The 27,756-nt window shown below is 45.3% G+C and overlaps 2 protein-coding genes and 1 pseudogene across 3 annotated transcripts in view; 2 read left to right on the forward strand and 1 right to left on the reverse strand.

The window, feature by feature from the left end:
- The first annotated feature begins 2,782 nt into the window (after positions 1-2,782).
- LOC139578376 (UDP-N-acetylglucosamine transporter-like) lies at positions 2,783-10,388 on the forward strand (annotated as a pseudogene).
- A 1,754-nt stretch (positions 10,389-12,142) lies between these two features.
- The window catches only part of LOC139578377 (protein FAM78B), a 37,617-nt gene continuing 22,003 nt past the window's right edge, over positions 12,143-27,756 (reverse strand). Inside the window, exons 1-2 of one of the 2 annotated variants that reach the window (XM_071405870.1) lie at positions 15,108-16,364; positions 12,143-13,928 (exon numbers count right to left, since the gene is read on the reverse strand). In XM_071405870.1, the coding sequence (XP_071261971.1) occupies positions 13,406-13,928; positions 15,108-15,370 (786 nt within the window). In that variant the 5' untranslated portion in view covers positions 15,371-16,364 and the 3' untranslated portion in view covers positions 12,143-13,405. Of the gene's footprint in view, positions 13,929-15,107; positions 16,365-27,756 lie in introns of those variants that run through there. The other variant, XM_071405871.1, reaches the window with a different exon arrangement.
- Positions 21,685-25,365, forward strand: LOC139577824 (UMP-CMP kinase-like). The gene is given in 5 exon segments (XM_071404993.1): positions 21,685-21,762; positions 23,646-23,792; positions 23,931-24,083; positions 24,399-24,475; positions 24,591-25,365. Coding segments are annotated over 5 exon segments (600 nt in total). The 3' UTR covers positions 24,736-25,365.

The raw sequence follows: 27,756 nt of genomic DNA on the forward strand, positions 1-27,756 counted from the left end.
GAATCCACTAATTTGAAAGGTTGTCCACATACTTTTAGTGTAGCATAGCCGCTTCATGTAAAAGTGGAGAACACAGTAAAGACCTAATTAATCCAAGTATGTGTACAGTAACTGCATACGTGGAATGTGTATGAAAGTGGGCATTACAAAACAAGTGGGAGGCTCAACACCAGTGGGTGTGTCAACCTAACAGCTAATTGGGCAGATTGGTTGCCACTCAAGACTTTGTTTTATGTGGCTGCTTCTTTCCTTGTATCCTTTTAGCTAAGCAGGTTAGGATCATTAACGTAGCAGGTTAGTATTATTAACGTGGCAGGTTAGGAATACTAACATAGCAGATTAGGAGAATTAACGTGGCAGGTTAGGAAAATTAGGGTAGCAGGTTAGGATAAACATGGCAGGTTAGGTGAATTAACGTGGCTGGTTAGGAGAACTACCCTAGCAGGTTACAAGAATGAGGTTAAGGTTAGGAAAATGATCTGCCCAATTAGCTGTTAGTTTTCGATAGACCCACTTGTGTTGATCCTCCCACTTGGGAGGGTTGTGTTCGAGACACTGGTTCAAGAGCATCAAATACATAATTCACATTATAGGTGTCACACTTATGGGCATGTGGCAGCACTGTAGGATGGAGATTCCAAGATGTGGGACGTGTGCACAGAGAAATGCATAGTTTCGGTGAGAAAAGTTGTGTGTGTCATCTGTACAGGTGCCCATGTTGCTGGGGATCTGTGATGTCTGGTGCGAGGGAGGCAGGTTGAGGTGGCCAGGGTCAGAGTAGTGCAGAAGATGTCGTATGCTGAGACAGTGAAGAAAGTAGAGGAGTGTGGATCAAGGGTGAGGGATCCTGAGAGGATCCCTGTGAATAGTAGATCTGTGCCAGAACAGAGGGATAGGCCAATGAGTGATATATTTCAGTAAGGTTGGCTTCCTAGTGTTCATAGCAATGGTTATCAACTGTACCGCAGAGATGGAACGTAAAGTCACAGAAAATAGATGTTGTGGTGGCAGCTCCAGAGAAGTACTTGGGGGTACGAGGTTTGAATTCAGGAAAAAATAAAATAATTACAGGGTGTGTTGAGTGGTATTGTACCGTCCTCTCAGGTCGTTGGCCTGGGGTAGGATCAGATAGGGTTACCGTCCTCTCAGGTCGTTGGCCAGGGTAGGGTCAGATAGGGTTAAAGTAGTGGAATAAGGTGGTGGGTTTTATTGTTTGCCCTTTTCTCATTTTGTATCACAAAGTGTAAAGGATTTGTCAAATCAAAATCAAATTTTATCTGTCACATGCGCCGAATACAACAGGTGTAGTAGACCTTACAGTGAAATGCTTACTTACAAGCCTTTAACCAACAATGCAGTTTTAAGAAAATACCTTTTTTTTTAAAGTATGAGATAAGAATAACAAATACTTAAAGAGCAGCAGTAAATAACATTACTTTAGTTCATTTGGTGGCAGTAATGCAACATATTGGATGTCAACAGTCATTAAAATAAGTCACTCGGCAGTCTCCAACACTGACGAACAAGCCTGCCACCATGGGTTTTCAGTAGAACCCTGTCCACCCATCCAGCAGGTGGCAGTAAAGGGCGAGCGGAAGGTTAGTTCTTGATGTTCTTCTAATCAGATGAGGAAGACAAAAATACTGTACAAGTCGTGTTAGAATACTCATACTAACATACTGTATACTACATACTTAATGAGTATATACTACATACTATTAGTTCATTTTAGTATACTGTAAACGAATGGTATCGTTCATGTTCATGTTCAAACTACAAAAATCTCTGAAACTGGAAACACTTATCTCCCTCACTAGCTTTAAGCACCAGCTGTCAGAGCAGCTCATAGATTACTGCACCTGTACATAGCCCATCTATAATTTAGCCCAAACAACTACCTCTTTACCTACTGTATTTATTTATTTATTTTGCTCCTTTGCACCCCATTATTTCTGTCTCTACTTTGCGCTTTCTTCTACTGCAAACCAACCATTCCAGTGTTTTAAGTTTTATTTTACTTGCTGTGTTGTATTTACTTCGCCACCATGGCCTTTTTATATTTTTATTTATTTATACATATATTTGTTTGCCTTCACCTCCCTTATCTCACCTCACTTGCTCACATTGTATATAGACTTATTTTTTTTTTCACTGTATCATTGACTATATGTTTGTTTTACTCCATGTGTAACTATGTGTTGTTGTATGTGTCGAACTGCTTTGCTTTATCTTGGCCAGGTCGCAATTGTAAATGAGAACGTGTTCTCAATTTGCCTACCTGGTTAAATAAAGGTTAAATAAAAAAATAAAAAAAATAAAATGTGTTGAGCGTACTAGAGCTTCGCCTGTCTACCGGAAGTTGATGCTGTTGCTATGCAACCTCTTGCTAGCATGACAAATGACTAGCTAGACATTTTACGATTTTGGGTGTGTTGGTAAATTCAATCTGGAGTGCCAAAGTGCGCCAGAGTTCGTAAATCGTTGTCAGATTGTCAGTTCATAAATTCAGAGTGTTTTGCTCTCGGAGCGCACACTGGGAGCTCTGGCCAAGGGGGGTTGATTGAGCGTTCAACGGCAGTCAAGCAACCAAGCGTTTCAAGGCTGTGTTCAAACAATGATTTATCAATGACCAGCTCAATTAACCCCTACCATTGTGACAATGAGTCATCATAATGCTGCATAAAACTTACATTATCCCAGGGGCGTTGGCAGACACAATGTAAGTAACTTCTATTATGTCCCCCTAATTACCTCTGTTGATCCTACAGCTATTGTATGCAGTAATCATGAGCCTATGAAACAGAGTTATACCAAATATGTTCTATGTATGCAGATGACTCAACACTATACACGTCAGCTACTACAGCAACTGAAATGACTGCAACATTGAACAAAGAGTTGCAGTTAGTTTTGGGAATGGGTAGCAAGGAATAAGTTAGTCCTAAATATTTCCTCAACTAAAAGCATTGTACATGGGACAAATCATTCACTAAGCCCTAAACCTCAACTACATCTCGTAACGAATAATGTGGAAATTGAGTAAATTGAGGTGACTAAACTGCTTGGAGTAACTCTGGATTGTAAACTGTCATAGTCAAAACAGTAGCTAAGATGGGGGAAGTATGTCCATAATAAAGCGCTGCTCTGCCTTCTTAACACTATCAACAAGGCAAGTCCTACAGGCCCTAGTTTTGTCGCATCTAGACCACTGTTCAGTAGTGTGGTTAGGTGCCACAAAGTGGGACTTAGGAAAATTGCAGTTGGCTCAGAACAGGGCAGCAAGGTTGGCCCTTAAAAGTACACGGAGAGCTAACATCCAACAACGTTGGTATGAAGGGGCAATGGTAGAATACCGTTGTTGTGAGCCAGCCTGGGTCAATGGACGAGAGGACTTGAACCAAAGACAGTACAATATGGTTTAGAAACTCTGCTTGAAATGTGTGGCTAACAGACCGCTGAGTTAATTAGCTACTCAGGGCAGCTAAGCTAACGTTAGCTAGCTTGCACTACAACTAACACTTCAAGAATTACGGCTCAACTTTTGTATAACCTAGCTAGCTTTCTTCCGGTGCCACCAGGTAGGTCTGCAATCCTTGCATTATCAAACTGGGTGAGAATGATGAGTCAGTGGCGCGAGCGTAACGTTAGCTTGCCTGCTTCCTTGTTGATGAATGTGAGAAGACGCCTGCACAAACTAGCTAGACAACTTTATAGGAAGGTGTCACTTGTTTTGACTGTAATTAAACTGAATAAACAAAAGTTGAAGTATTAATGTAGTCATTGTTGACTTTCTGTCATTATGCATGTAGCCTGACTTTTGTCTGTAAAATCATTGAAAAGGGGATTCTACAATCATGGCAATGTCCAAACGGACCTTACCACACTACAATTAAAAGTCAGTTAATCTTTGATGGACTAGGAAACTGTCATATGGTATCTGCTGGTGCCCCTGGTCTTGTGGACAAAGAGAGCATTGTGTTGCTGTTTTTGAGCCAGCAGGAGGCCAGCATGTTTGTCTGGCCACAGTGTCAGTGTAAGCTAATTTTTCTTCACACCACTGAAGCTTGTCTCCAGTGCCCGACCACAGGAGCAAGAGTTGCAGCCATTTGGCCCATTGGTCCTTCCTTTGAATGTTTCAAGACTGCCCCCTCACCTTGCAGCAGGTAGGCTAGTTGAGACAAAACATACAGTCAATAATACAGTAGAAAAATAAGTCTATATACAATGTGAGCAAATGAGGTGAGATAAGGGAAGTAAAGGCAAAAAAAGGCCATGGTGGCGAGGTAAATACAATATAGCAAGTAAAACACTGGAATGGTAGATTTGCAGTGGAAGAATGTGCAAAGTAGAAATAGAAATAGTAGGGTACAAAGGAGCAAAATAAATAAATACAGTAGGGGAAGAGGAAGTTGTTTGGGCTAAATTATAGATGGGCTATGTACAGGTGCAGTAATCTGTGAGCTGCTCTGACAGCTGGTGAGGGAGATAAGTGTTTCCAGCTTCAGAGATTTTTGCAGTTCGTTCCAGTCATGGCAGCAGAGAACTGGAAGGAAAGATGACCAAAGGAGGAATTGGCTTTGGGGGTGACCAGTGAGATATACCTGCTGGAGCGCGTGCTACGAGTGGGTGCTGCTATGGTGACCAGTGAGCTGAGATAAGGTGGGGCTTTACCTAGCAGAGACTTGTAGATAACCTGTAGCCAGTGGGTTTGGCGACGAGTATGAAGCGAGGGCCAACCAACGAGAGCGTACAGGTCGCAATGGTGGGTAGTGTATGGGGCTTTGGTGACAAAACGGATGGCACTGTGATAGGCTGCATCCAGTTTGTCGAGTAGAGTGTTGGAGGCTATTTTATAGATGACATTACCGAAGTCGAAGATCGGTAGGATAGTCCGTTTTTCGAGGGTATGTTTGGCAGCATGAGTGAAGGATGCTTTGTTGCGATATAGGAAGCCGATTCTAGATTTAATTTTGGATTGGATATGCTTAATGTGAGTCTGTAAGGAGAGTTTACAATCTAACCAATCCTACTAGGTATTTGTAGTTGTCCACGTATTCTAAGTCAGAGCTGTCCAGAGTAGTGATGCTGGACGGGCGAGCAGGTGCGGGCAGTGATCGGTTGAATAGCATGCATTTAGTTTTACTTGCGTTTAAGAGCAGTTGGAGGCCACGGAAGGAGAGTTGTATGGCATTGAAGCTCGTCTGGAGGTTATTTAACACAGTATCCAAAGAGGGGCCAGAAGTATACAGAATGGTGTCATCTGCGTAGAGGTGTATCAGAGAATCACCAGCAGCAAGAGCAACATCATTGATATATACAGAGAAGAGAGTCGGCCCGAGGATTGAACCCTGTGGCACCCCCATAGAGACTGCCAGAGGTCCGGACAACAGGCCCCCCGATTTGACATACTGAACTCTATCAGAGAAGTAGTTGGTAAACCAGGCGAGGCAATCATTTGAGAAACCAAGGCTGTCGAGTCTGCCAATAAGAATGTGGTGATTGACAGAGTCGAAAGCCTTGGCCAGGTCGATGAATACGGCTGCGCAGTAATGTCTCTTATCGATGGTGGTTATGATGTCGTTTAGGACCTTGAGCGTGGCTGAGGTGCACCCATGACCAGCTCTGAAACCAGATTGCATATCGGAGAAAGTACGGTGGGATTCGAAATGGTCGGTAATCTGTTTGTTAACTTGGCTTTCGAAGACCTTAGAAAGACAGGGTAGGATAGATATAGGTCTGTAGCAGTTTGGGTCTAGAGTGTCACCCCCTTTGAAGAGGGGGATGACCGCAGCAGCTTTCCAATCTTTGGGAATCTCAGACGATATGAAAGAGAGGTTGAACAGGCTAGTAATAGGGGTTGCAACAATTTCGGCAGATCATTTTAGAGAGGGTCCAGATTGTCTAGCCCGGCTGATTTGTAGGGGTTCAGATTTTGCAGCTCTTTCAGAACATCAGCTATCTGGATTTGGGTGAAGGAGCAATGGTGGGGGCTTTGGCGGGTTGCTGTGGAGGGTGCCGGGCAGTTGACCGGGGTAGGGGTAGCCAGGTGGAAAGCATGGCCAGCCGTAGAGAAATGCTTATTTAAATTCTCAATTATAGTGGATTTATCGGTGATCCCTGCAGACCAGAGTGACCCTGCTGTCCCCAACATGGTGTCGTCCAGGCTGAAGTACCTGTCTCTGTGGGTGCTGGTGTTCCAGACCACCTTTCTGGTGTTGACCATGCGCTACTCCCGCACGCTACAGGGGGACGGCCCCCGCTACCTGGCCTCCTCTGCTGTGGTGGTGGCTGAGCTCATGAAGATCATGACCTGTGTGCTGCTCATATTCAAGGAGCACAGTGAGTGTCCTCAAAGATAATACAACTGTTTAAAAATATACATGTGCAAGTATACATTTAGGCAAGCTGGCCCTCCATTTGTCTCCCTCTCAAGTTTCAAGTTGTATTAGTCATATATGTACATGATACACATGGCATACACTGTCCAATGAAATGCTTTCTTTCACTCTCTCCTGTCTGGCTGTGTTTCTTAGGCTACAATATTCGGGCTCTGAACAGTATTCTGAGGCAAGAGATCACTCACAAGCCTATAGAGACCCTGAAGCTGGCCATTCCTTCTGGGATCTACACCCTACAGAACAACGTGCTCTATGTGGCTCTGTCCAACCTGGACGCTGCCACCTACCAGGTTAGACAACCTGTTATGGAGTGTGTGCACAGGAGGTTGGTGGCAACTTTCATTTGGGAGGACAGGCTCATAGTAATGACTGGAATGGAATTAGTGAAATGGTTTCCATGTGTTTGATGCCATTCCATTTGCTCCGTTCCAGCCATTATTATGAGCCATCCTCCTCTCAGCAGCCTCCACTTAGTGTGTGTTTGTCTCTTTTGTAATTGTGTGGACACATGCATATGTTTCTGTGTGGGATATCTACTTGTGTCTGGGGTAGTGTACTTTTTATTGTCTTTAAATGGTGTCCCCTGCTTTCCCCTTGTCTCTCTCCACCAGGTGACGTATCAGCTGAAGATCCTCACCACAGCCCTGTTCTCAGTGTCCATGCTGGGCCGGAGGCTGGGTGTGTACCCGTGGCTCTCCCTGCTCATCCTCATGGCTGGGGTCGCACTTGTGCAGGTAAACTCTACTCTAACTCCTTTACAATCCACTTTTTTTAAACCTGCATTCAGTGACTAAATTGTTTTAGTGCAAGTGTGTGTGTTTTTGTGTGTCCGATGTCTAGTGGCCCTCTGAATCCCTCGGGGCCACTGAGAAGGAGCAGATGTCTGAAGGGTCCCAGTTTGTGGGCGTGGTGGCGGTGCTGGTGGCCTGCTGCTCCAGTGGCTTCGCTGGGGTTTATTTTGCGAAGATCCTCAAAGAGACCAAATAGAGCGTCTGGGTCCGCAACATCCAACTGGGTCAGCATGAAAGGTTTCTACTATAGTAGGGTTTTCTTGCTATAAGGGCACTTTTTCATCCCAGAATTGCCCCATTATTTTTAAAGATATGTTATTCATGACAGAGCTCCAGTATCTCTACCGGGTCCTTGAAAGGAGGTTTTACAGTGTTTTTTCCTTTTCACTGCTCAGAAACCCTGTGTTTGTCTCTCAGCTCCTTTTCTGACAAATGAGTCTTCCTGCTGAGTTTATTTTTACCTCTGAACGTGTGAAGCGTGTGTTAATTCTCCTGTGATTCATTTCCTGGTGTGAACTTGTGCTAGTTTCCTGTATCAAGTGTATGTACAGAGAATAGACTTGATTCATCCTCATAAAGAATGGAACGAGTGTAGTGTTTTTAGCATGAATGTATTCATGTCTATGCATGTAGACATAATTTGTCTTTGATTCCCAGTCAAGCACCACAGGTTATTGTTTTTTGATTAACGCAGGCAGGGTTATGCTAAATCTACTTTCCTATCAATCCTACATCAGTTCAAACTGTTATATCATCTGACCTGTGTGTCTGGCTGTAGGAATGTTTGGCCTGGTGTTTGGTCTGATGGGGATGTTTGCGTACGATGGGGAGAGAGTCCGAGAATCTGGGATGTTCAAGGGATACAACACAATCACCTGGACAGTGGTGGCTCTGCAGGTACATCTCACTATTGTCTTTTCACTTCACCTATCAGCTTTAGGGCAAATTTAGCCAAATGTAATACTAATTCGCAAGCTACCAATGTGGAGAAATAATGTTCCGTTTTTTATTAGTATACGGTTTCAGAGGCGAGAGTGTTACCCACTTAACCAGACTCCGGTCAAATAGTGTTCCGTTTTAAGTGAAAAAGCTTGCTCTGTTAATATTGCAGAATGAATATTTTGCATGCCTCTTTACTAAGGGAATATTGCTTGATCTGATTATAGTGTCCGTTTTGCCCAAACTACCCCACTCTGCTCATCCAGTCCATGTCTGGTGTGTGTTTCTCTAGGCACTAGGAGGGCTGGCTATAGCAGCTGTCATCAAGTATGCAGACAACATCCTGAAGGGCTTTGCCACGTCACTCTCCATCATCCTGTCAACCCTCATATCCTACTTCTGGCTGCAGGACTTTGACCCCACAAGGTACACACATTCTAGCCAGGTTATTTAAATTTCCTATTTTAATGTCCCTTGGCTCTGACACGTGTAATGCTGTGTTTTTAATTTATTTGTGTCCTCTTCAGTGTGTTCTTCCTTGGTGCAGTACTGGTCATCGTGGCCACCTTCCTGTATGGCTACGAGGACAAGCCATCCCCCAACCCCAGCCGTACCTAGCGGACATCACCGAGGTCCGAAGGGGATGTCAGGGAAGAGAAAAGAAGAGGAGAAGAAAACAGTGGAGCGGAAGAGAGAAAAGAGGAGCGAAGGACACTAGCCTAGAGGCATTGTTGACATGGGCCTCAGACACTGGCTGCGTTTTCACAGGCAGCCCAATTCTGATATTTTTTCCACAAATTAGTCTTTTGACCAATCACATCAGATCTTTTTTCAATCTGATCTGATTGGTCAAAAGACCAATTAGTGAAAAAAATATCAGAATTGGGCTGCCTGTGAAAACGCGGCTATATGTAAACATCGGTACAATGCCTGTGTAAACGCAGCCCAATAAGTTCCTCGACTAAAAAAGTGTGATCAGGAAGTTTCCACCACAGAGAAATAGACCCATGAGTCATGACCAAGCTCAACAGTGTACTGGACACACCTGCCAGGCAGGTTATTGCACTGAGTCAAAACTGGTTGGGTAGGGTCCCCTGTCTTTATATTATTGTCATCATCTTAATAATGAAGATGATGGATAAAACAAAAGACACAGGCAGGGATGTTTTCTGACTTGTGCATTTCCCTGAAGGCCATAATGTTCACTCATGGCTTGTGACAATAGTCCGGATGTGTTGGACTCCACAGACATACTGATGAACTATGTTACTGCTTCACTGCTGTAGACCTGTAGACCTGCTGTACTTTTCCACGCATTTGCGTAATGTGATTTGTGTGTTATTTGGGGAAGTGGGGAAGGTTGACTTTATTACTGTATTTACCAATCATTAGGAACACGAAGTCCATAAAGGAAATGTTTCCTACGTCAAAGACGAGTGTGTCATTCTATATCACGATTCTGTTGTTGTAACATTGTGCGTCATATAATGCTCCCTTGTAGAAGTTTTACAAGTGCTCTGAGCCATGATATGAACAGACACAGTCAAACTGATGCACTCCCTATTGTTTCTGCCACTAATAAATTTTCTGAGTGAGTGCATATTGTGCATGAGACCCCCTGTAACACATACATCCATGAACTCAATGTGCAACTGAGGGGGGAAATGATTACGTTTGCAGAGGGATTTAAATAGGTTCTATAAAAAAAGACACATTTTACTTGAATCATTTTATTGAATTAAAAACACTGCTTGCATGCAAAAGCTCCCACCCATCCATTCTGAAACCCTGTAAAGTACCACCCCACGGTGTCCCAGTACATCCTCCAGTCCGCGTCATTCTGTTCTCAGGCACGTCTTACTGTGAGTGACTGGCTCTCAATGGACGTTTGTCACCATACAGTGGCCACCATACACGGTATGTGATATGACCTCCAATCTAAACAAATGGTTTGTAATAAACCACCCGTCCCTCTTATGATAATGACTTGGGTGTAGTCACAGAGGGGATGTGTGAATAAGTGTGTGTCTGCATGTGTGTTTAGTCACAGAGGGGATGTGTGTGTTTGTCAGTGTAAAGGCTAGTATGGTTTACACCTCAGTAATGAGCAGCATGAGGAGTTCATATTGGTTGCATTCCACTGTTCAGACGTTGCATGCATCAACCAATGGTTGCGTGCCACGTCATTGACTGTCATCGACTGACATTTTGCTATAACGTAGGACGCGTCCCTCTGCCCTGGCGTTGCTCACGCCTGCCAGAACTTATGCCTAGATAGGTATTTTACGTATCAGCTAACCATATCATATGTTATGGCAATCTGTCAGTCGATGACACAGTTGATGATGTGGCATGCAACCATTGGTTGATGCATGCAACGTCTGAACAGGGGAACGCAACCATAATGCTGTGGTTAGCTGAAACTTAAAATATTCACACGCTGTAAGATCTGGCATGCGTCAGCGAAACCTGGGCAGAGGAACACGCCCATTACATTCTCAGTCTGCTCTTCATCTACTACCTGGCCCACTCAGTCTCCTCTTCATCTACTACCTGGCCTGGCCCACTCAGTCTGCTCTTCATCTACTACCTGGCCTGACCCACTCAGTCTGCTCTTCATCTACTACCTGGCCCACTCAGTCTCCTCTTCATCTACTACCTGGCCTGGCCCACTCAGTCTCCTCTTCATCTACTACCTGGCCTGGCCCACTCAGTCTCCTCTTCATCTACTACCTGGCCTGGCCCACTCAGTCTCCTCTTCATCTACTACCTGGCCCACTCAGTCTCCTCTTCATCTACTACCTGGCCTGGCCCACTCAGTCTCCTCTTCATCTACTACCTGGCCTGGCCCACTCAGTCTGCTCTTCATCTACTACCTGGCCCACTCAGTCTCCTCTTCATCTACTACCTGGCCTGGCCCACTCAGTCTCCTCTTCATCTACTACCTGGCCTGGCCCACTCAGTCTCCTCTTCATCTACTACCTGGCCTGGCCCACTCAGTCTCCTCTTCATCTACTACCTGGCCCACTCAGTCTCCTCTTCATCTACTACCTGGCCTGGCCCACTCAGTCTCCTCTTCATCTACTACCTGGCCCACTCAGTCTGCTCTTCATCTACTACCTGGCCTGGCCCACTCAGTCTGCTCTTCATCTACTACCTGGCCTGGCCCACTCAGTCTCCTCTTCATCTACTACCTGGCCTGGCCCACTCAGTCTGCTCTTCATCTACTACCTGGCCCACTCAGTCTCCTCTTCATCTACTACCTGGCCTGGCCCACTCAGTCTCCTCTTCATCTACTACCTGGCCCACTCAGTCTCCTCTTCATCTACTACCTGGCCTGGCCCACTCAGTCTCCTCTTCATCTACTACCTGGCCCACTCAGTCTCCTCTTCATCTACTACCTGGCCTGGCCCACTCAGTCTGCTCTTCATCTACTACCTGGCCTGGCCCACTCAGTCTGCTCTTCATCTACTACCTGGCCTGGCCCACTCAGTCTCCTCTTCATCTACTACCTGGCCTGGCCCACTCAGTCTGCTCTTCATCTACTACCTGGCCTGGCCCACTCAGTCTCCTCTTCATCTACTACCTGGCCTGGCCCACTCAGTCTGCTCTTCATCTACTACCTGGCCTGGCCCACTCAGTCTCCTCTTCATCTACTACCTGGCCTGGCCCACTCAGTCTGCTCTTCATCTACTACCTGGCCTGGCCCACTCAGTCTCCTCTTCATCTACTACCTGGCCTGGCCCACTCAGTCTCCTCTTCATCTACTACCTGGCCCACTCAGTCTGCTCTTCATCTACTACCTGGCCTGGCCCACTCAGTCTGCTCTTCATCTACTACCTGGCCTGGCCCACTCAGTCTCCTTTCTGCATCTGAAAAGTTGATTTCCAAAACGCTATATCCACCAATTTTTTACATTTGTATTTTTTCACCAGAAATTATTTTTTCACCTTCATGTGTTTATAAAATATTACTTTTCTCATATTTTTTATTCATAGATTTTAGATATGTATGAAAATGTTTTTTTGGGGGAAAACGCTATATATCCATTGTTTAGCTCGAATGGAATGTTTCTATCCTGTATATTTGACTGTGATATGTGGTTGTCCCACCTAGTTATCTTAAGATGAATGCACTTACTGTAAGTAGCTCTGGATAAGAGCATCTACTAAATTACTAAAATGTCAAATGTAAATGTTTTACATATAGATCTCATATTACTGTGTTTAATTATTTTTGTAAAATAAAATATATAAAGATATCAAAAATGTATCATTTGTACATTTCTTTATTAAAAATGTAGCTATTTGTTACATTTCATTCTATAAAACCTAGCGTAACTACTTATTTCTCAGAGAGTGAGGTGGATATATAGCATTTTGCACAACAAAAATATAATTTGTCTCTCTGAAATGAAACCATCAAGTGATAGATTTAAACAAATGCATGTCTGTCATTGAACATGCCATGATTAGATAGTGAAAAAACACATAAATCTCTTTCATTATTTCTTTAAACAATAAAAGCTAATTTACCAACATTTCTGAAAATGAATATATAGCGTTTGTAATGAAACTCCTCTACTACCTGGCCTGGCCTACACTGCTGTTCTCATTGGGCCTGCTGTAGATTGCTCTAGAGACCCTGTCTTTCCCCTCTCCCAGTAACACATCCATCCCTTTCTGTAACTGTACTGAGCATGAAGGCTGACTTTAAATGTACCACAATCTTTGTTCTTACATATAAAATACATTATACACCTCAATCTCACCTGTATTATACCCATAAAGCCACATACATGTACTCTTGTGCCTCTCACACCTTGGGCTAGTCTCACATGGCAACGCATTCTCCACATACTGCATTACCTTTAACCAGAGCCAAAGAGTAATGGGGTGCCATTTGAGACACAGCCCTCTACATCACTGTCATAGACCCAGAGCAATCTGTGATTAAAGATGGCTGCTCTGTCATCTCGGTGAGGCAGCATGGTGTGCAATAGGTTACAGGCTGCTCCCCTGGAGTGTAGCCTACTCTGAAGCCCGCTGGGCCTGGCACACCCACAAGTCCTCCCTGCTTCTCCAGGCCAAATGACTTTATTAAGGCAGAGGTCCATCTGTGGGTCTGTCCTGTATTTATACTCGATCCAAGCAATGGTCTTCTCCCTCTCTACTCAAAGGCAGTGGTGGAGATTTAAGGCAGTTGTCCATATTGATCTCATCATGGCTGGATGTCCGGACCCATAGTTCCACCTCCCCTCCCTCTCTCCTTCCTTCTCTACTTAGGAGGGATGACCACCAGAGGCGGGCCCTTCCTGGGCCTCCACATCAGCACCTGGGCGTCGTTGGCGTTGGGCCTCCCCAGGGCGTTGGGGGGGATAGGCTCCATGCGGGTTAGGACGCGAGGCTGGTCCTGGTGCGTCCGGCCCATCAGGGTGGCTCTGGAGCCCAGGGGCATGGAGGGGTCCACCAGGATGTCCACCCGCATGCGCCACTTGACCGTCTGCAGCAGGATCTTCTCCCGCGTGGCCGTGTTGAGGGCCACCAGCCATGTGGTGAAGCTCTGGTCCCTTTTGATGCGAGTGAGCAGGGGAAGGTTGCTGTCGCTGATGGGCACTGCCCAGGTCACACTGGGGTAGAAGTTATCGTTCATGCTGACGGTAAAGCGAGAGGGCTTGGAGGTGGGCCCCGCCAGGGTGACCGTCTCGGTGGTGTTGCCGTACCAGGGGTAGCTCACCCCATCTGAGTCACTGATGGCCCTCACAAGACCCTCACACAGCTCTGGTAGCTCCCAGCTAGACCTGCAGGAGGACAAAGGGTCAGATTACAGTTTAACAGATGGTGGGTTGGAGCCTGTTCTTAGTTGGTCCCTGATTGACATTGTGTTGTGGCTTGTAACACTGTAGGGTCACGAGAAGTTTCAAAAGGCTTTAGGTGTCTCACACAAACACATTTGGGAATTAGACATTCTCGAAGAGAACAGAGGAAGACAAACAAATACATACTGTATGTGTGATAAATGGAATCAGCATGTCCATCTCTATTCTACCTCAGGGCTCCATACTGTATGTGTTCAGTGCGTTAGTAGTAGATTCATATCTCATTGTTTGTTGGCCAATGAGGGGGTGTCAGCTGGTGTGACCTGATGCCACTGTCTCCCCCTCAGAATAACTCCATCTGTCTGTACACTGTGTTTTTCTGCACCCCAAGACACCCCACCTCCAGCCAGGGTTAAACATCCCCTCACATATGCCTCCTCCAGTGAAAAATACCCCCAGGCAGTGCTGGAGGCGGAGGTATGTGTTGCTCGTCAGTGGGTGTGTGATTGTGTCTCCGGTAGAGGAGGGAGCGTGGGAGTGTCAGTGCATCTCTCTCTCCCTCCATTGTTTCGGTGAACACAATGTGTCTAGAAGCAGTTGTTTAGCTCCTCAGTTGTTTCTATTTTGATGCTGAAATCACAGGAACAGAATCAATTGGTGGGCGTTTGAATGAAAGACGGTGACAGCATAGTTACCCTGCTGTGTGCACAAATGCTCTGCAACACATGCACCCACACAGCCATACATCAACTGTTGCATTGCATTCACGTCATTTTTGATGCCTCACAAAACCAATTTAGACATTTGTGGCATTTAAGATGTCTCTCTCTCTCTCACACACACACACACGCACGCACGCACGCACGTACACACACACACACACACACACACACACACACACACACACACACACACACACACACACACACACACACACACACACACACACACACACACACACACACACACACACACACACACACACTGGAACAATGACTAAGGTCTGTTCCTTTGCTTTGGCACCTGCCCAATGCACCAGAGAGTGACAGTTTAGGACATATCATCAGGGGAAGGGTGGAGCATCAGTCCCCTGTGACAGAGGACAGTCAGCAGCCAGCCTCCTGATGGGGGAATTCAAAACAGGAGGAGAACTCAACTTACATGCCGATGTCGTTGTAGGTGTTGTAGAATTCCATCTGTGTGCATGCCTGGATCCAACCCACCACCCAAGTCTCATTACGGGGAATAGGGGGCATAACTATCCGTGCAGAGGCCTTGAAATAGGGCGTCTTGTAGCGCAACACTATAGGCGAGTTCTCCTCAATGATTGTTGGGCAGTGGTCGATAGTGGCGGAAACGTCGTAGACCACTATGTTTTCACGTTTGATGCGCGACTTACAGGTGATGCTCTGTATGCAGCCCATGATGAGGTTAGGGTTCTAGCCAGGGGGACTTGACGGGATGATAACACTGTGGACTTGGGATAAATGTGTCATCAATCTCTGTCACGTCCCATCGACTTCCAGACGCTATAGTTAAAATGGCACATTAGTCAATGCATTTTATGCATCCAAAAACGCAATCAGTTCCATCCACATTTACGCACGAAGATGAAACAGATAGGTGGCCTGATCTTGGGATAGGGGAACAGATGAAATAACAGCAGTTGGTGATATGGGATCCTCTCTATGTCTCGTATCGCAGGTGTAGCCTGTCGGTGTCTGTGTGGCACTGCCCTCTCTTGCAGTCCGAGCTTCCGTGGGCTCCAGCCCCTCAAAATGATTGTTACCCGCGGCCTTTGTATTCAAATCCACACGTCCGCTTGCAGGTCTGTGCCGCTTGATCCTCTTCTTTCTTCCCCGGGCTGTCATGTCACAAGCCGGAGGAGAGCGGCGGACTCAGAGGCGTCGTGTCGATGTCCCCGTTGGGTGGTGGTCGTGATGCTTGTTGATGCGGCGCTGGCGGCTCACAAGGTGCACTTGATCGGAGCGATGACATTGACAATCTACACCACCCAGCATTCCTCACTATGACAGTAAAACGATGGATAAAAACAAGGCCAAAGCGGAGAATTCCCGCATTTTTCATTTAACGCTTGCTTCCTCTCTGCAGAATTGGCTGAACAACAGCCTCTCGCCTCGATAAATCAGCGGGTGTGAAAAACAATTGTTTAAGAAAAGAGAAATTCTATAGCCTACCACAGTTCTATCCAATCAGACAATCAATGTATCGAATTGTCGCCGCATGGCTTGATGAACTCAGACACATTACGGATTCATTAGGGATTCTGTCTTGTCTCCTCTTTTCTCCGAAAGCAATGCGTCCTCTGTCGCTGTTCAGCTTCCCTGGTGCTGATGATGATGAGTGAACCAATGAAAAGCAGAGGTAGACTGAGCGCGTGGTAGTGCCGGGGTCCATTATTTGGCAGTAACAGTCTGTACATTTCCTCCTTAGCTTGAATGGCTATAGCGTATGCCTGACCAATTGATGATTTCATTTTTTATGCGCGACATACTCACACCAATTATGCAATGGCAGGCTTTTGTCTACTCTATGCCATTATTTGAAGGCAGCGCAATCAATAAGATTAGGCTATAATTGTATGATTATATCATATCATTTTAGGGCAAATTTAAATCGATTTTTGCAGGAGAGCTTGATATTCTTAAAAAATAAATAGCACTTTTCTGATTGAAGGCCACAAGTTATACCACTTATGAAAAGCCTACTAATCTTTGTTTGACATGATGATGAACCACAGTCGAGTTCTTTACATAAATAAAGGTAGGCGTGGCATTCTGAGCAGACAAGGACGCCCAATTTCAGTTAACTACGACAAATGGGAGGTTCTACACTTGTAGCGACATGTGACATGGCATTTCAGTTTATGGGATTGGCCCTGCCAGTGAATCTGACGTAGACGGTAATAACAAAGCACCTCCCATTACTGGCACGCTGGGACTTCAGTGATCCCTTTGCCAACACCTGACCACACCGCTCGCATGCTTGTTGATTTTGTTCACACACACAAGACGCGATCAGGACATGCAGGTTGAAATATCATGACTAACTCTGAACCAACTATATTCGTTTGGGAACCGGTTGAAAAGCATGAAACATTTATGTCAATTTAGCTAGCTTGCTGTTGCTAGTTAATTTGTCCTGGGATATAAACATTGGTTTGGTATTTTCCCTGAAATGCACAAGGTCCTCTACTCTGACAATTAATCCACAGACAAAAGGGTAAACTGAGTTTGTTTCTAGTAATCTCTCCTCCTTCAGGCTTCTTCTTCTTATCTGGACTTTATATGGCGGTTGGCAACCAACTTTAAGGTGCATTACCACCACCAACTGTGCTGGAGAGTGGACCTCAGTTCATCGTTCAATCACCAACTCCCGTACGGACTCGGGAGAGGCGAAGGTCAAAAGCCATGCGTCCCCCGAAACACAACCCAACCAAGCCTTACTGCTTCTTGACACAATGCACATCCAACCCGGAAGCCAGCCGCACCAATGTGTCGGAGGAAACACCGTAAACCTGGTGACCTGGTCAGCGTGCACTGCGCCCGGCCCACACAGGAGTCACTAGTGCACGATGAGACAAGGATATCCCTGCTGGCCAAACCCTCCCTAACCCAGACGACGCTGGGACAATTGTGCGCTGCCCCATGGGCCTCCCGGTCGCAAAGCCATAATCTCTGGTGGCACAGCTAGCACTGCGATGCAGTGTCGTAGACCACTGCACCACCCGGGAGGCCCTCAACAATACAGTTTTAAGAAAAATAAGTGTTAACTAAAAAATTGAAATAAAAATAACATTTAATTAAAGAGCAGCAGTAAAATAACAGTAGCGAGGCTATATGTAGGGGGTACCGGTATAGAGTCAATGTGCGGGGGCACCGGTTAGTCAAGGTAATTGAGGTAATATATACATGTAGGTAGAGTTAAAGTGTCTATGCATAGATAATAAACAGAGAGTAGCATCAGGGTAAACAGGGGGGGGCAATGCAAATAGTTTGTGTAGCCATTTGATTAGCTGTTCTGGAGTCTAATGCCTTGGTGGTAGAAGCTGTTAAGAAGCCTTTTGGACCTAGACTTGGTGCTCCGGTACCGCTTGCCGTGCGGTAGCAGAGAGAACAGTCTATGACTAGGGTGGCTGGAGTCTTTGACAATTTTTAGGGTCTGCCTCTGACACTGCCTGGTATAGAGGTCCTATATGGCAGGAAGCTTGGCCACAGTGATGTACTGGGCCGTACGCACTACCCTCTGTAGTGCCTTTGTAACGGATGTGAAATGGCTAGCTAGTTAGCTGTGGTGCGCGCTAATAGCCTTTCAATCGGTGACGTCACTTGCTCTGAGACCTTGAAGTAGTGGTTCCCCTTGCTCTGCAAGGGCCGCGGCCTTTGTGGAGCGATGGGTAACGATGCTTCGTGGGTGACTGTTGTTGATGTGTGCAGAGGGTCCCTGGTTCGCGTGAGGGGACGGACGTAAAGTTAAAACTGTTACACCTTGCGGTCGGAGGCCGAGAAGTTGCCATACCAGATAGTGATGCAACCACTCAGGAAGCTCTCGATGATGCAGCTGTAGAACTTTTTCAGGATCTGAGGACCCATGCCAAATCTTTTCAGTCTCCTGAGGGGAAATAGGCTTTGTCGTGCCCTCTTCAAGACGGTCTTGATGTGTTTGGACCATGATAGTTTGTTGGTGATGTAGACACCAAGGAACTTGAAGCTCTCAACCTGCTCCACTACAGCCCTGTAGATGAGAATGGGGGCGTGTTCGGTTGACCTTTTCCTGTAGTCCACAATCATCTCCTTTGTCTTGATCGTGTTGAGGAGATGTTGTTATCCTGGCTTCACACTGCTAGGACTCTGACCTTCTTCCTATAGGCTGTCTCATTGTCGGGGCTCAGGCCTACCACTGTTGTGTCGTCTGCAAACTTAACGATGGTGTTGGAGTCGTGACTGGCCCTGAGGAGCCCCCGTGTTGAGGATCAGCGTGAAGGATGTGTTGTTACCTACCCTTACCACCTGGGGACGGCCCGTCAGGAAGTCCAGGATCCAGTTGCAGAGGGAGGTGTTTAGTCCCATGGTCCTTAGCTCAGTGATGAGCTTTGAGGGCACTATGGTGTTGAACACTGAGCTGCAGTCAATGAACAGCATTCTCACATAGGTGTTCCTTTTGTCCAGGTGGGAAAGGGAAGTGTGGAGTGCAATAGAGACTGCATCATCTGTGGATCTGTTGGGGCGGTATGCAAATTGGAGTGAGTCTAGGGTTTCTGGGATAATGGTGTTGATGTGAGCCATGACCAGCCTTTCAAAGCACTTCATGGCTTCAGACGTGAGTGCTACGGGTTGGTAGTCATTTAGGCAGTTTACCTTAGTGTTCGTGGGCACAGGGACTATGGTGGTCTGCTTGAAACATATTGGCAATACAGACTCAGTCAGGTACAGGTTGAAAATGTCTGTGAAGACACTTGCTAGTTGGTCAGCGCATGCTCGGAGTACACGTCCTGGTAATCCGTCTGGCCCTGCGGCCTTGTGAATGTTGACCTGTTTAAAGGTGTTACTCACATTGGCTATGGAGAGCGTGATCACACAGTCGTCCGGAACAGCTGATGCTCTCATGCATGCTTCAGTGTTGCTTGCCTTGAAGCGAGCATAGAAGTAATTTAGCTCGTCTGGTAGACTCGCGTCACTGGGCAGCTCGCGCCTGTGCTTCCCTTTGTAGTCTATAATAGTTTGCAAGCCCTGCCACATCTGACGAGCGTCGGAGCTGTTGTAGTACGATTCAATCTTAGTCCTGTATTGACACTATGCCTGTTTGATGGTTCGTCTGAGGCCATAGTGGGATTTCTTATAAGCTTTCGGGTTAGGGTCCCGCTCCTTCAAAGCGGCAGATCTACCCTTTAGCTCAGTGCGGATGCTGCCTGTAATCCATGGCTTCTGGTTGGGGTATGCACATACAGTCACTGTGGGGACGACGTCATCAATGCTCTTATTGATGATGCCAGTGACTGATGTGGTGTACTCCTCAATGCCATCAGAAGATTCCCGGAACATATTCCAGTCTGTGCTAGCAAAACAGTCATGTAGCTTAGCATCTGCGTCATCTGACCACTTCTTTATTAACAGAGTCACTGGTGCTTCCTGCTTTAGTTTTTGCTTGTAAGCAGGAATAAGGAGGATAGAATTATGGCTGGAATATGTTCCGGGATTCCTCCAATGGCATTGCAACTGGATCCTGGACTTCCTGACGGGCCGCCCCCAGGTGGTAAGGGTAGGTAACAACACATCCGCCACGCTGATCCTCAACACAGGGGCCCCTCAGGGGTGTGTGCTCAGCCCCCTCCTTTACTCCCTGTTTACTCATGACTGCATGGCCGGGCACGACTCCAACACCATCATTACATTTGCCGATGACACAACAGTGGTAGGCCTGATCACCGACAACAACGAGACAGCCTATAGGGAGGAGGTCAGAGACCAGGCCGTGTGGTGCCAGGACAACAAACTCTCCCTCAATGTGATCAAGACAAAGGAGATGATTGTGGACTACAGGAAAAAGAGGACCGAGCACGCCCCCATTCTCATTGACAGGGATGCAGTGGAGCAGGTTGAGAGCTTCAAGTTCCTTGGTGTCCACATCACCTACAAACTAACATGGTCCAAGCACACCATGACAGTCATGAAGCGGGCATGACAAAATCTATTCCCCCTCAGCAGACTGAAAAGATTTGCCATAGGTCCTCAGATCCTCAAAAGGTTCTACAGCTGCACCATCGAGAGCATCCTGACTGGCTGCGTCACTGCCTGGTATGGCAACTGCTCAGCCTCCGACCGCAAAGCACTACAGAGGGTAGTGCGAACGGCCCAGTACATCACTGTGTCCAAGCTTCCTGCCATCCAGGACCTCTATACCAGGCGGTGTCAGAGGAAGACCCTAAAAATTGTCAAAGACTCCAGCCACCCTAGTCATAGACTGTTCTCTCTGCTACCGCACGACAAGCGGTACCGGAGCGCCAAGTCTAGGTCCACGAGGCTTCTAAACAGCTCCTAACCCCAAGTCATAAGACTCCTGAACATCTAGTCAAATGGCTACCCAGACTATTTGCATTGCCCCCCCCCCCCCCCCCTCCACACCACTGCCACTCTCTGTTGTCATCTATGCATAGTCACTTTAATTAACTCTACATACATGTACATACTACCTCAACTAACCGGTGCCCCCGCACATTGACTCTGTACCGGCACCCCCCTGTATATATTGTTATTTTTTACTGCTGCTCTTTAATTATTTGTTACTTTTATCTCTTATTCTTATCCATAATTTTTTTAACTGAACTATTGGTTAGGGGCTTGTAGGTAAGCATTTCACTGTAAGGTCTACACCTGTTGTATTCGGCGATTGTGACTAATAACATTTTATTTAATTTGATTTACAAATTATGCATTTGTGTTTAGTGAGTCTGCCAAATCAGAGGCAGTAGGGATGACCACGTGTTATCTTGATAAGTGTGTGAATTGGACCATTTTCCTGTCCTGCTAAGCAATATGTAACCAGTACATTTGGGTGTCAGGGAAAATGTATGAAGTAAAAAGTACATTATTTTCTTTAGGAATGTAGTGAAGTAAAAGTAAAAGTAGTCAAAAATATAAATAGTAAAGTACAAATACCCCCAAAAAAGTAGTACTTCAAAGAATTTTTACTTAAGTAGTTTACACCACTGACTGTGATCATGATGAATCCACAAGTTCTGTCTGTACTTGGAGGACCAGGCGCAGGGAAAGGAACCCATCGTGCCAAAATTGTGGAGGCATGTGAACATTTGAAATTTCGGTCAGGGTGGAGATATTTTATATTTTAAGCAGTGGAGGCTCCACAGAGGAGGAATGGAAGAATCATCCTCCTCTTTGAATTTCATTAAAAAAAGGTAAAACATTAAAAAAGTGATCCTTTTTAGATAAAGCTATACTTAATATATTCACGTCCCCAAATCATTGATTAAAACACACTATTTTGCTAAGAAGGTCTACAGTAGCCTCAACAGCACTCTGTAGGGTAGCACCATTGTGTAGCTGGAGGACAGCTAGCTTCCATCCTCCTCTGGGTACATTGACTTCAATACAAAACCTAGGAGGCTCATGGTTCTCACCCCCTTCCATAGACTTACACAGTAATTATGACAACTTCCGGAGGATCCCCTCCAATCTATTCGAGCTCTTGCAGCATGAACTGACATGTTGTCCACCCAATCAAAGGATCAGAGAATTCATCTTGTACTGAAAGCATAAGCTACAGCTAGCTAGCACTGCAGTGCATAAAATGTGGTGAGCAGTTGACTCAAAGATAGAGAAAGACAATAGTTGATCATTTTGGATAAATGAGAAATAGCGAGAGAGATTTCGTAATTTTATTTTCACTTACTTAGCTAGCAAATGCAGCTAGCTAGTTTAGCCTACTGAAACACCCTTCTCAAACAGAGGGATGCTGTGTTAGCTATTTGGCTATGACTATCCAACACAACACTGGAACTTTTCCAAGTCAAGGTAATCTTTTGGGTTTACAAATGTATTGCCACCGGGGCCCGCCGGTATAACTGCTTACTGACTGTACACTGTAACGTTACTGCATGATTGCAGCAGGTTTACTAATGCATTAATTCTATTAGCTATGCTGACTATGATGTTACTTTCGCTAACATGGTGACAACGATGTAGGCTGTGTGTAGCGGTTTGGAAAAGTTTTTTCGCCTGGTCACATTCAGCTGATGTGTTGTACTTTAAAGTCCACATGCGAAGGTGAGAGGACGAGAGCGCATAGATGCGAGAAGGAATACAACGTGGCTGCTATGAAAGTGAATTGTGTTTACGCTTGATCAGGGGTGTATTCATCCCTCCGATTCTGTTGAAAAACTTTTCTTAAACAGATGCAAACTGAACAAAACGGGGATAAACATACCTGATTTTGTCCAATAGAAACTCTTGTTTGCAACTGTTGGACTAATGATTACATCCTATATCAGCTAGATGCAGGCAAGAGTGTGCATGGCACTTTTGAATATCATTGTATGTCCATGTGTCACTGTCTGTCACCTCAAATTTGTCTCTTGAACTGTGTGCCCCTAAGTTGGTAACTTAGGTTGTAGCAAACTCATGAGTGTAGGGAAAATGTTGTAGCCTAAACATATGGCTGTTACATTGAACTGGGTGAATGGAGTATGAATGACAGTCATCCATTATGGTGTAATAGAAATAAGGCCATGCTCATAAAAAAATGTTTTTGTCCCTAATCTTAAATGGCACTGACCGCAACTGATTTTAAGTCATAGGTGTCCTCCTGACAGGACTGGAACTCTGTAATAGCTACAGTTGATAAAAGTTTATAACCCTGGGAGCCAATAGGGGTTTCCCGTGGGGTTTATGTTCTACACTGACCTGGGTTGACCTGGGCTGGAATGTAGACATGTCAACATTGGGGTTCAAAGGGCATAAGCACTCACATAAACACCAGTCATTTCGGTCATACACGGTCCCTCCCTTTATTGACATCCAACAGAGGATAACCTAGTTTGAAAAGTCACAGTGCAGGTATTAACTATTCACTGCATTCCAATGCCCTCCTTAATGAAACAATTCATTGCTTTGACTTGTGTATTTTCCTTTTTTTCTTAGATCTTCCCTTGTTCAAGTATTCCAGGCTTATGGCTGCACTCACCTGTCTGCAGGCGACCTCTTGCGGGCCGAGAGGGGTCAGGAGGGCATTGAATATGGACAGCTGATCGGAAGCTACATCAAGGATGGCAAGATTGTTCCTGTGGAGATCACAATCAACTTACTGAGGAAGGTACCTCATCATCTTGTTTGCAGTTAATTGAGTAAACCCTGCCTTATTGTTTTTTCCTTTTTCAAATTTGACACCTACATACAGTCATCAGATCCTGTTTGTACCCTCCCAACTCCCCTGCCCCCATCCTTCTCCCAGGCGATGGAGGAAACGATGCAGCTGGACCAGTCAAAGTTCTGCTTCCTAATTGATGGCTTTCTGCGTAACCAAGACAACTTCCAGGGCTGGACCTGTGTCATAGAGGGGAAGGCTGACGTCCAATTCGTCCTCTTCTTTGACTACAGCAATCAGGTGGGAGGCAACTAACTACATCTCCCGGAATAGCAGGGAAAGAGCTGTGTGATCTCTGATACGTTTCTCCTAAATGCAGCAGTCCATATGAAGAAATGATCTGACCCAAGACAAAGGGGTCAGTCTCTATTGTGTATGTGGTATTGTGAATGGTAAAGTCAGCAGGGTTGCCTGTGTGTGTGTGTGTGTGTGTGTGTGTGTGTGTGTGTGTGTGTGTGTGTGTGTGTGTGTGTGTGTGTGTGTGTGTGTGTGTGTGTGTGTGTGTGTGTGTGTGTGTGTGTGTGTGTGTGTGTGTGTGTGTGTGTGTGTGTGCAGGTGTGTTTTGACAGGTGTCTGAATTGAGGGGAGAGCAGTGGACGCTAAGACGACAACAGAGGGTGTCTAGAGAAGCGGTAGGGCCTCACCTACAACAAGCCTCCAGGCATTTATTCTTGTGGTACTGAGATGTCTTGTCTTATGGATATGCCAGGATGTGTGTCTCGTGTATGTTCCTGGTCTGCGCTGAAGGGTCCAGACATACCTGCAGTCAACCTGGCCCGTCATAGAGCTGAATGAACAACAGAGGAAAGTATGCACCGTGGATGCCTCTCGCAGTGTGTGGAGGAGGTCAGTAAGGTCATGTACATGTAGCAGTGTGCTGTTGTTCCCCTAGATTACGCACCATATTGCACACAACGACCAATTCAAATAGGCCAGGTCAAGAGGGGATGTTAATAATTTGATAATAATAATAATAATTCAGTGTATTTTTTTATTTAATTACAGCTGCATAGCTAATGTTTTTATTTGGTGTACAAACACTTTTTCATACCAATATTGTACATACATGTGATTGTAAAAGTTTTGTATATTTTGGTTTGGCCCATCGCGGGTTATCTGTATTCCCATACCCCTTTATCGTTCTCTTTTGCCTGACCTTCGGCTAGCAAGGTATGTTGTCCTTGGCTCCGAAACTGTTTAATATAAAACCGTCATAAGGTTATACAATGTACTGTTTTGCAACCATACGTTTGTTATAGTGTGGACAGTGTAGGAATATATGTTAACAAGTTTCACAGAGCTCACTGACTGGGGTATCTGTTGTAACTTGTGAGTACTTGTGACAGTGGTTGAGTGAGTGTCCATGTGCTCGCGCAGGTGCCGGAGAGCTGTGACTGCGCCAAGGGTAACATGTGTGTTGTCTCTTCGTGTGCAGGGCAAATAAAAAGATTTCAACGAGCAGACCGTCAGTTGTGGCAGCGTCCTAATTAAAATTACACAACGCAGAACGAACCACGCTACATACACACACAACACATACAAACACACACACACACTATATACTGTATATAGTCAAAATGTAATACTGTATATTACATGCAGAGTAATATGTTCCCAGGCTGTTCACAGTCACAGAGACAGTGTCACATATCTGTTGCACTGTCTTCCTATGACCACATGTGGATCGCCACATCACTATGAGCTGCTGGGGCAACTCAGCAGGCCACCCCAGCTGTCCGAACATGTGTGGCTGACAAGTGAAACACTCTTCTCATTCTTTCTATGTACAGTGTTGTGTGATTGTGGTGTTGTTAATTGAAAATAATAATTATCCTCTAAAAGCTTAATTAATCGTATCCTGTCTCCTCCAGGTATTTGCTGAAGTCAAGAGAATTTAGCAGCTTCCTGTCTATCCACCGATGCAATTAACCCTGCACTAACAGAAAGTTGGGTCTATTGAGGTTATGGTTACCACCACCAAATAAAATGAAATCCTATTTTATTTGTCACGTGCTTTGTAAATAACAGGTGTGGACTAATAATGAAATGCTGACTGATGGGCCCTTCCCAACAAGAAAGAAAATTGAGAAATAATAGAAAACGTTAACACTTAATAATAATATTAGATACACAATGACTAGCGATAACTTGGCTATATACAAGGGGTTACAGTACTGAGTGGATATACAGGGGTACGAGGTAATAACTTGGCTATATACAAGGAGTTACAGTACTGAGTGGATGTGCAGGGGTACGAGGTAATAACTTGGCTATATACAAGGAGTTACAGTACTGAGTGGATGTACAGGGGTACGAGGTAATAACTTGGCTATATACAAGGAGTTACAGTACTGAGTGGATGTACAGGGGTACGAGGTAATAACTTGGCTATATACAAGGAGTTACAGTACTGAGTGGATGTACAGGGGTACGAGGTAATAACTTGGCTATATACAAGGAGTTACAGTACTGAGTGGATGTGCAGGGGTACGAGGTAATAACTTGGCTATATACAAGGAGTTACAGTACTGAGTGGATGTACAGGGGTACGAGGTAATAACTTGGCTATATACAAGGAGTTACAGTACTGAGTGGATGTACAGGGGTACGAGGTAATAACTTGGCTATATACAAGGAGTTACAGTACTGAGTGGATGTACAGGGGTACGAGGTAATAACTTGGCTATATACAAGGAGTTACAGTACTGAGTGGATGTACAGGGGTACGAGGTAATAACTTGGCTATATACAAGGAGTTACAGTACTGAGTGGATGTACAGGGGTACGAGGTAATAACTTGGCTATATACAAGGAGTTACAGTACTGAGTGGATGTACAGGGGTACGAGGTAATAACTTAGCTATACACAAGGAGTTACAGTACTGAGTGGATGTACAGGGGTACGAGGTAATAACTTGGCTATATACAAGGAGTTACAGTACCGAGTGGATGTGCAGGGGTACGAGGTAATAACTTGGCTATATACAAGGAGTTACAGTACTGAGTGTATGTACAGGGGTACGAGGTAATAACATGGCTATATACAAGGAGTTACAGTACTGAGTGGATGTACAGGGGTACGAGGTAATAACATGGCTATATACAAGGAGTTACAGTACTGAGTGGATGTACAGGGGTACGAGGTAATAACTTAGCTATACACAAGGAGTTACAGTACTGAGTGGATGTACAGGGGTACGAGGTAATAACATGGCTATATACAAGGAGTTACAGTACTGAGTGGATGTACAGGGGTACGAGGTAATAACTTAGCTATACACAAGGAGTTACAGTACTGAGTGTATGTACAGGGGTACGAGGTAATAACTTAGCTATACACAAGGAGTTACAGTACTGAGTGGATGTACAGGGGTACGAGGTAATAACTTGGCTATATACAAGGAGTTACAGTACCGAGTGGATGTGCAGGGGTACGAGGTAATAACATGGCTATATACAAGGAGTTACAGTACTGAGTGGATGTACAGGGGTACGAGGTAATAACTTAGCTATACACAAGGAGTTACAGTACTGAGTGGATGTACAGGGGTATGAGGTAGTTGAGGTAGATATATAACTAGGAATAAAGAGACAGATAGTAAACAGTAGCAGCAGAATACGTAATGAGTCCATAAAAGTCCTTGTAAAAAGGGTCAATGCAGATAGTCCAGGTAGCTATTTGGTTAAGTATTTAACTAACTATTGCCTTGGGGGTAGAAGCTGTTCAGGGTCCTGTTGGTTCCAGACTTGGTGCATCAGTACCGCTTGCCGTGCGGTAGCAGAGAGAACAGTCTATGACAAGCCAATAATGATTATTTTGAATGAGTGTGTTATGCAAAGGGCTTTAATTATAAGGATTGTTGTAAAGCAGTGGCCATTGGGGTGTGGGGCACTGCAGTCTGTTGTGTCAAGA

The sequence above is a fragment of the Salvelinus alpinus genome, chromosome 6 (assembly GCF_045679555.1).
Source record: "Salvelinus alpinus chromosome 6, SLU_Salpinus.1, whole genome shotgun sequence".
In the NCBI taxonomy this organism is placed as follows: Eukaryota; Metazoa; Chordata; class Actinopteri; order Salmoniformes; family Salmonidae; genus Salvelinus; species Salvelinus alpinus.